General features: G+C 48.5%; 1 protein-coding gene across 1 annotated transcript; it reads left to right on the forward strand.

The window, feature by feature from the left end:
* On the forward strand, positions 1-8,089 carry LOC105484253 (complement C1r subcomponent-like). The gene is given in 12 exon segments (XM_071072017.1): positions 1-85; positions 296-472; positions 799-886; positions 1,205-1,263; positions 1,347-1,539; positions 1,863-2,014; positions 2,122-2,243; positions 4,352-4,430; positions 4,832-4,864; positions 4,867-4,975; positions 6,587-6,663; positions 7,373-8,089. Coding segments are annotated over 12 exon segments (1,866 nt in total). The 3' UTR covers positions 8,065-8,089.
* The last annotated feature ends 2,022 nt before the right edge of the window (positions 8,090-10,111 follow it).

The following is a 10,111-nucleotide window of genomic DNA, read 5'->3' on the forward strand; positions in this document are numbered from 1 at the left end:
ATGGAGAATGACCTGAAACCTGCCAGAGGAGCAGAAAACAGGGAAGGGGTGAGGTACCCAGTGCAGGACAACACACAAAGAGTGAGTCAGTGGAAGACTTGGGGAACAGTTGAAGGTCACATGGGGAAGTTTGCAGTAGCCGAACCCAGCAGGTAGTGACCAGCAGAGCCGATGTGGTGCATGATTCACTCTCGGCGAGACCAGGAGGACCATCACTGAGCCACCACGTATGCCACTCCACAACAGGTCTTCTTCCTACTCTTTGTCCTTCTTCCACCAGATCTCTGCTGATAAGAAAAACCTGGGGAGGTTCTGTGGGCAACTGGGTTCTCCACTGGGCAACCCCCAGGAAAAAAGGAATTTTTGTCTCAAGGGAACAAGATGCTGCTGACCTTCTACACAGACTTCTCCAACGAGGAGAATGGGACCATCATGTTCTACAAGGGCTTCCTGGCCTACTACCAAGCTGTGGGTGAGTAGCCCCCCAGGGATCCCTTTTCTCTGACCTCAGCCACATTGAATGGAGGCCAAGAAAGGGAATCTTGAATCCAAAGAAACTGAAAGCCTGGCTTTCCTTGTTCCTCCCCTCAAGAGAGCTTTTCCTAACAAGGCCTGTCAACCTGGGATCTGTCCCCGTGGAGCAGTCCCTAGAGAGCATTGGAGAGGCCTGGCCTGGAGATCCAGGTGGCCTAAAGATGCCTTTGTCTTTAGGCCTCTGGTGAGTGACCTCCCTAAGGTCAGAGCCCCTACTCTGGTCTCCCAGCAGGAGCTTAACCCTCCTTCCTGAATGCCTTCCAGACCTTGATGAATGTGCTTCTCAGAGCAAATCAGGGGAGAGGGACCCCCAGCCCCAGTGCCAGCACCTGTGTAACAACTACGTTGGAGGCTACTTCTTTTTTTTTTTTTTTTTTTTTTTTTGAGATGGAGTCTCGCTCTGTCGCCCAGGCTGGAGTGCAGTGGCCGGATCTCAGCTCACTGCAAGCTCCGCCTCCTGGGTTTACGCCATTCTCCTGCCTCAGCCTCCCGAGTAGCTGGGACTACAGGCACCCGCCACCTCGCCTGGCTAGTTTTTTGTATTTTTTAGTAGAGACGGGGTTTCACCATGTTAGCCAGGATGGTCTCGATCTCCTGACCTCATGATCCGCCTGTCTCGGCCTCCCAAAGTGCTGGGATTACAGGCTTGAGCCACCGTGCCCAGCCTGGAGTACTTCTGTTCCTGCCGTCCAGGCTATGAGCTTCAGAAGGACAGGTATTCCTGCCAGGGTGAGCCAGAGTGGTGTAGCAGGGAGGCAGGGGTTGAGCCAGCCAGAGTGGCCCCATGATGCCCTGCGGCTCTGTTCTCACAGCTGAGTGCAGCTGCAAGCTGTACACGGAGGCATCGGGCTACATCTCCAGCCTGGAGTACCCCCGGTCCTACCCCGCTGACCTGCACTGCAACTACAGCATCCGGGTAGAGCGGGGCCTCACCCCGCACCTCAAGTTCGTGGAGCCTTTTGAAATTGATGACCACCAGCAAGTACACTGCCCCTATGACCAGCTACAGATACAGCCGTCCTACCCCTGAAAGACCCCTTCCTCCTCTTCTGTCTGCACTTAGCTCCTCTTGTCTCAACTTCTTCCTGGATCCCCTGGCCAGCTGGGGCAGGAGTTGGGCAACATCACCCATGGGCTGGGCAAGTTCCCACATAACTGGAATTGGGTTGTGGGGATCCCTTTCCACCTTCCCCTGAAAACACACATAAGGCAGGATTTCATCACCACCACCACCCTGGCCACCAGGCTACTACACAGTTGGCCCTGTGTAAAAATGTCCAAGCTGGAAAACAAACAAACAAACAAACAAAAAAAACCCTCCTCCCCTACCAGATCTATGCCAACGGGAAGAACATTGGCGAGTTCTGTGGGAAGCAGAGGCCCCCTGAATTTGACACCAGCAGCAATGCTGTGGATCTGCTGTTCTTCACAGATGAGTCGGGGGACAGCCGGGGCTGGAGGCTGCCCTACACCACCGAGAGTAAGGCTCCCTGGGGGCCTCCCTCGATGGCCAGCAATGGGGAAAAAGTGGGAAGAAGGAAGGGCAGGTGGCTCTCAAATAAATACGCCCTCTGGTCTCCCCAATAGTCATCAAGTGTCCCCAGCCCAAGACCCTAGACGAGTTCACTGTCATCCAGAACCTGCAGCCTCAGTACCAATTCAGTGACTACTTCATTGCTACCTGCAAGCTAGGCTACCAGCTCATAGAGGTAAGAGCCCAGGGATGAGGGGAGAGAGCCGGCCCAGCATCCCAGGGGGAATTCAGATGGTGGGTTCACAGAGGATTTAGTCTCACCCCAGCTAGAGTCATAGGCATTTCAGCTGGAAGAGTCTCCTGGTCCACCAGCTCTCCAACTTGCTGCACACTTAAAACAGAGAGTTTACAATCCTGGAAGATTGCTTGAGCCCAATCATACAAGACCCCTGTGAATAGCCACTGCACTCCAGCTTGAGCAATATAGCCAGACTCTGTCTCTAAAAAATAAAAATCAATCAATCAATCAATACTGAAGTCAAGGTCCCCCAGCAGAGACTCTCATTCCATTGATCTGGAGTAGAGCCTGAGCAACAAGACTATTTAAAGCTACCCGGTGATTCTAACGTGCAGCCAAGTTTAAGAACTATTGCCCTCATCCAATAATCAAGAAAGCTGAAGGAACTGGAAAGGCAGGGTAGAAATGTAGTGACTCATCAACACCACGTAGTGATTGTCTACGGCAGGGACTAGGACCCCAATCTCCTGCCTCCTGCTCCAGGGCTCTTTTACACATGTGAGTGGTCTCACCCTGGGCCCACCGTCGTGTCCTCAGATCTGAAGATTCAGGAAGGAATATGGTTTTATCCATGGATCAATCTCACAAAAGCTGGTAAACTAAAAATTATCTGTCTCTCTGGACAGAGACCCAAGACTGAACATCCCTTCGTTGCTCAATAGGTCCACACGGAAGACAATCAGAATCAAAGACGAGACCTATGACATGTCCTCAAGTCATAGTTAATTCATTTAATGCACATTGTAAGGGTCTACTGTCAGGCACTGTCCTAGATGTGGGAGGTTCAGTAAAAAGAAACCCACATAGTCACACAGCCTTTGTGGAGTTCACATTTGAATGTTGCATCAAGTCGAGTTCATCTGATGCATTGTTCTTTACTCCAAGGTGCTTCCATCTCCATCAGGAGAATTAGGTGGGTGTCCTGGGTCCAGAGGACTGGAGACCAACAACCTCTTTGCTCATATTACAACCCTCCCTTGCCTACACCACCCACTGCCCTTACTTTTGCACATGTCATTCACAACATAGAATTTAAAGCAAGTCACACCGTTTCTCACATTACCTACATTTTACTCAGACGGTCTAGTTCTCACACACATTCTTTTGCAACCAGAGCTAACTCTATGGGATGATTTTTGGTCTTTTTGGGTTTATTTTGTTTTTGAGACAGAGTCTTGCTCTGTCACCCAGGCAGTGGCATGATCTCAGCTCACTGTGAACTCCGCCTCCCAGGTTCAAGCGATGCTCCTGGATTCAAGCTACTCAGGTACCTCAGCCACCGGAGTTGCTGGAATTACAGGCAAGTGCCACCGTGCCCGGCTAATTTTTGTATTTTTGGTAGAGATAGGGTTTCTCAATTTTCCCAGACTTGACTCAAACTCCTGGCGTAAAGTGATCCACCTGCCTCAGCCCCCTAGAGTGCTGGGATTACAGGCGTAAGCCACCGCACTTGGCCAATTTTTGGTCTTAGTAAAACTCATTCATATTGTCCAGTAACTTTTCATTTCAAAGACTGCCATTTCCTAGTCTTGTTCCTGCTCAACAGCAACAGCACTTCACATACATCAACGTCTCCAGCACCTTTCAACGGGGTGAGGTGGCTCTAGGATTTCAGGGAAGGCCTCTGTCCTTAGGAAAACTGCAACCCAGGAGAGAGAAAGTGCTGCAGGCCTGGAGGCGGGGACTCCAGCCAGAGAAACATGGTTCTGCCCTGGAGCACAGGCTTTTGTTTTGATACAAAAAACACTCAAACGTGGCTTGTGATTTTTTAAATTACAAATTGTGGGATTCAATTGGACCTCAGTGGGAACGGGCCACAGTCTAGAGAGAGGATGATCGGGTCTATCAATTAGTCCCGCTCTGACTTGCTGCAGTGTAGCTCAGTGCTCCTGTCTGTCACAGGCTGGGGAGAAGGAAGAAGGAGCCACATCCATGGGGGAGCTGAGAGATGTCTTTGTATTGCCTCCCACTCCTGTGTGGGAAGGGCTGGAAAGGGACCTGCATTGCCTCTTGGCACTGATGGCGCCTGTTCCTCTGCTCAACAGGGGAACCAGGTGCCACACTCCTTCACAGCTGTCTGCCAGGATGATGGCACATGGCATCGTGCCATGCCCAGATGCAACAGTAAGTCACAATTCAGGGATATGATCCTGGGGACTTCCCACCTCCAACCTTGAGGACCTGGGCCAAGAAAGAAGGAGGGGTCCAGACTAAGCCTCTTTCCAACAGACCCTCACCCTTGGATGAGGGTCAAAGAGACTTGTCCTTTGATGCCTATGGCCCATCTCAGGAATCAGTGAGCCCTCATCTCAGGAATCAGTGAGTCCTCATCTCAATGGGATGGATGGGCTCTACCCAGAACTGAATTTCACACCACCCAACTCCTGTCCGTTGTAAGGGCCCTCGCCACTGACTATTTTTTCTAAGCCTCTCAATGTGCTCTCAGGTAGACAACTCACACTCTCACCACTAAAGTTCCAGCACAGTCTTTCTCAGCTCTCACCCTGCCCTGTGTTCTCTCCAAGTCAAGGACTGTGGGCAGCCCCGAAATCTGCCTTCCATTACACCACCACAATGGGGGTGAGTACCTACAAGGCCTGTATCCAGTACTACTGCCACGAGCCATATTACAAGATGCAGACCAGGGCTGGCAGCAGGGAGTCTGAGCAAAGTAGGGACTAACGCAAATGGAAATTTTCTCCCTTCCATCCCCTTGGGGTATCCTCTGAGATTTCTCCCAGTAGAATCCCTAGGGAATGCATATTAAGGTATCTGCCAGGGCACTGGCTTCAGGGGCCTGAATTGTAGCGCAAAGAGGAAGCTAGTAGGTTTGAAGAAGGAGGAGCTGATGCAAAGAAAAGATTCAAATCACATAAACAGCTCACTGTCACCACATCATCCCCACTACCACCACTGCCTCCACCACATCCCCACTGCTACCATCATTGCCATCACCACCACTACCAGTAACAACACAAGCAACACTACCAATAGCATCAATGCCAGCACAATCACCACCATCACTGCCATCACCACAATCGATACCATTACCATTACCAACACCACCATCACCACTACCATTATTACCACCATTACCAACACCACTATCACCACCATTACTAACACCAGTGCCACCATCAACACTACCAACACCATCATCACCACCATTACCAACATCGTCATCACCACCAACACTAACACCACCATCACCACCATCACCACTATCATCATAACCAACACCATTGTCAACACTACCATGATCACCACCACCATTACAACACCACTATCACCACCACCACCATTGCCAACACCAACACTACCATCACCACCACCATTACCACCATCACCATTACCAACACCATCATCACCACCAATACCACCACCACCATTAACACCATTAACAATACCACCATTAACAACACCACTATCATCATCAACATCGACATCACAATTGCCACCATCATTACCAACATCAACACCACCATCACCACCAACACTGACACCACAGTCTTTGCCACCATCATGACCACTACAGCTAACTCAGTGAAACTCCCCTCTCCATTCTCCCCTCTCAACCTGGTTGTGATTTTTGCACTTAGTTTTACTAAATGACTCTCACTTATTAGTGGGTATTTTTCAAACTTTTTTTAAATATTAGAAATCACATGCATTATAGGTTTGAAACAGAAAAAAAGGAAAAAAATCTGGATTATAAATGGTATTCATTAAGAGCTGAACTTTGGAGTCAGAAAACCTCTTGCACCTTGGTTCTGGCACTTAGAAGTTATGTGACCCTGTGCAAATTATTTAAGCTCAGCCTGCTCATCCACAATGAGGATAATAACACACACCTGCAAGTGTCACTATAGTGTTTAAATGAGATCATGCAGATAAAGTAAGAAGCATGGCACATTTTCAGCAATCAGAAGACGTAGCTACAATTATCATCTATGATTCCACGACTAAGACGCAATCACTGATAAGATTTTGATACATTCCTTCTGGTTTTTATGTCTACTTTCACAAACGGATCACAGCAAACACATATTAATGGTTAAGCATTCCGATTTTTTTACTTGACATTAAAACAAAATATAGGTCTAGAGCCTCTGAACACTTGACATTTTTTCCTTCTAGAGTTGAGCCTTTGACCTTTGGACCTTGCCATGTTGTTCCTCCCTACCCCTCTCCCCGTCGAGCACACTCAGTACTTGCTGGCCTCTGCAACCTAATTTTCTTACCCATCACCTCCCAACTTGATTCTTGCCTCCTCTGCCCTCGGGGGTGTACACCTGCACAGCACAGGGCATTTGGAAGAATGAAAAGAAGGAAGGGAAGATTCCTCGGTGCTTGCCAGGTGAGTGGAAACCCTCTGGGGCCATCCTCAGGATCGTTAGCAGCCTGAAAGTCCTCAGACGCAGCATGGCCCAGAAAAAGGAGACAGAGGAGAGGAGAGGGGAACATACCAGGAAGAGAGAGAGGGGAAGAGTGCTGAATTCAGTCCCGAAATGCCAGCATTTTCACTAAGCAGATGGGAAATCAGAGAATAAAAACAACGGAAGACACCCCGGGAAGAAATAAACAAGAACAAGGGGCAAGACGTGGTGGCTCACACCTGTAATCCCAGCACTTTGGGAGGCCGAGGCAGGCAGATCACCTGAGGTTAGGAGTTCGAGACCAGCCTGGCCAACATGGTGAAACCCAGCCTCTATTGAAAATACAAAAATTAGCCAAGCATGGTGGCACATACCTGTAGTCCCAGCTACTAGAGTGGCTGAGGGACAAGAATTGCTTGAACTCGGCAGGCAAAGGTTGCAGTGAGCTGATATCACGCCACTGCACCCCAGCCTGGGCCACAGAGCAAGGAGTCTCAAAAAACAAAAATAAAAACAAAAACAAGGAGAAGAGCCTGTCAATAGGCCAATGAAGGAAGTGTGGAGATGGGAGGAAAAAGAGAAAAGAGACAAGTCAAAAAGAGAGGGCAAACGGGGAACTGGCTGGCCGCAGAAGGAAGAGGTGGGAGACCCGGAGCCGACTTGCCCTTGTCTTCCCTCTCTCTCCCTCAGTGTGTGGGAAGCCCATGAACCCCGTGGAACAGAGGCAGCGCATCATCGGAGGGCAAAAAGCCAACATGGGCAACTTCCCCTGGCAGGTGTTCACCAACATCCACGGGCACAGGGGCGGGACCCTGCTGGGCGACCGCTGGATCCTCACGGCTGCCCACACCCTGTATCCCAAGGAACACGATGCACAAAGCAATGTCCCCTTGGATGTGTTCCTGGGCCATACAAATGTAGAAGAGCTCATGAAGCTGGCAAGTCACCCCATCCGCAGGGTCAGCATCCACCTGGACTACCGTCAGGATGACTCCCACAATTTTGAGGGGGACATCGCCCTCCTGGAGCTGGAAAATAGTGTCACCCTGGGTCCCAACCTCCTCCCCATCTGCCTCCCTGACAACGAGACCTTCTATGACCTGGGCTTGATGGGCTACGTCAGTGGCTTTGGGGTCATGGAGGAGAAGATTGCTCATGACCTCAGGTTTGTCCGTCTGCCCATAGCTAATCGAGAGGACTGTGAGACCTGGCTCCGGGGAAAGAATAGGATGGATGTGTTCTCTCAAAACATGTTCTGTGCTGGGCACCCATCTCTAAAGCAGGATGCCTGCCAGGGGTATAGTGGGGGCGTTTTTGCAATAAGGGACCGGAACACTGATCCCAGGATCCCTTCTAGCCCCTTCTGGGCTGGTCCAATTTGAAGTAGGTTCCTTCGCTTCAACTCCTCTTGACCACTGGACATTGTCTTTCCTCCCTGGCATGAGCTGCTGACCCACCAGCCCATTTTCTTCCGACCAAAGAAAAGTGACAATTCACCTTCTTTAAAAAGCTAACTATTTTCCTGAGTTTCAGAAGAAGCGGACGTATGTTCCCAAGTAACTTGCAAGGTACTATGATGGATACCCTTTAAACACAATGAATGACTTTCTAGCCCCTCTAGGACCTGGTGACGAGCTCTTCCCAGCTCTGAAGTCTCTGATGGTGATTCATTTAGATCTTCCCCCTGCCATTCACCCAGAGAAATGACCTTGCAGCACAGTCAACGATCCAAAACCCATACCCATCACGCTGTACAAGGCGGCAGCAAAGAGGGAAATTCTTCACCAATACCTCAGCCCATCGGCAAGGGCAGAACCCAAACAGACTGGTGATTCTCCGAGAGGGAGGAACTTCCTTTTCTGTTACTTATCAGATTCCAGGTTAATGTTTTGCTGTTACCCCAAGTATAAAAAAAAGAAGAAAAATATCTCTATCACAGATCATGTTTCTAAATCTTAATATTTCTCCAATGCCTTTTTATCTCTAGAAGAATCCTCCTCTCACCGAAACACTCTCGCCCAGGCCACACTGTCAATTCCATTGCCCCTGCAATGACAGGAAGTGTCAGGAGGTGGCTACGATGCATACAGTTCAGGGGTGACACAGTGACTTTATGCTGCTTGGTTGACGATATAATCCTCCCAGAGGCTCCCAGTTGTAATTCCCTTCAATTCTTCAGGCCCTTCAATTAGAGTTCCTCTGGTTACCACATCGTGTTTACCCTCCAGTCTAAGGTCAACTGTTGAATTTAGCCCTCTTGGTCTATGGAATATCAAAGTCCATTCTTGATGGGCCCAAACAAACCCTTTTTGACTTCTGGTAAAAACTGCCCTCCTGAAAGCCACGTGTCACATCGAATAGGTCAGATTTCCCCTCAACTCTTCTTCTCAGACCTCTGCTTTCCTAAGACACCTTGTTAGGGCAACCGCCATCCTGAGAGAGTTCTCCTGTCCTCAGTTTGTAAAATGCTAAGTCCCTATTCTGTAGTCATTTCTCATCACTAATCATTCTTTGGGAGGAGGAATATTTTCTTTTCCTTCCCCTAGAAAATAGAAGGGAGATTTTCTGCTATGTCATCTTGGTACAGAGTTCAATCTAATGAAAACATTGTCACAAATTGATCAAAACCACCAGGAAAGCAGACAAGAGCATGCTCAATTTCTGTAGTTTTTCTTTTTTGTTGTCATAATATTGCGTGATACAAGTGAGTATTAAAGGAAAATTAACTTTCAGTTGACATATTGAAAAGCATTATACTTAAAGAAGATCTTAAACAGCCAACTCAAACTATTGTACATGGACTTCTGAATAAGTTGGGGTTTTTTTGTTTTGTTTTGTTCAAGACAATGTCTCACTCTGGTTACCAGACTGGAGTACAGTGGCATGATCACAGCTCACTGCAGCCTTGACCTCCTGGGCTCCAGCGATCTTCCCACCTCAGCCTCCTAAGTAGCTGGGACTAAGGCAAGCACCACCATGCCTAGCTAATTTTTACTTTTTATTTTTGTAGAGACAGGGTCTCCCTATGTTGCTCACACTGATCTTGAACCCCTGGGTCAGTGTTCCTCCCACCCCAGCCTCCCAGTGTTGGGATCACAGGTGTGAGCCATGCACCCAATGAGATTTAATGAGTTTCTTTTTTTCCTTATTTTTCCTTTTTTTTTTTTTTTTTTGGCCAGGTAAGTATTAATGAATTTCAAAACTAGAATATGATGCCTTACACTTGTGATCTTCATACTAATCCACAATATTCAGTAAATCTCAGTTGGAAGAGAGAAGAAAAGCTGAATTCTCTGTTTTCATGACAATTAAATTAAATATAAGTTGCTAGATGCCCAATTTCAGTGACATAACAGCCTTCTCATCCCACTCCCCTTCTATAATTCTGAGGGTTTGGTGTGGAATGAGGTAAGTCAGCCAAAATTTGCT

Source organism: Macaca nemestrina, chromosome 10 (assembly GCF_043159975.1).
Source record: "Macaca nemestrina isolate mMacNem1 chromosome 10, mMacNem.hap1, whole genome shotgun sequence".
Classification (NCBI taxonomy): domain Eukaryota; kingdom Metazoa; phylum Chordata; class Mammalia; order Primates; family Cercopithecidae; genus Macaca; species Macaca nemestrina.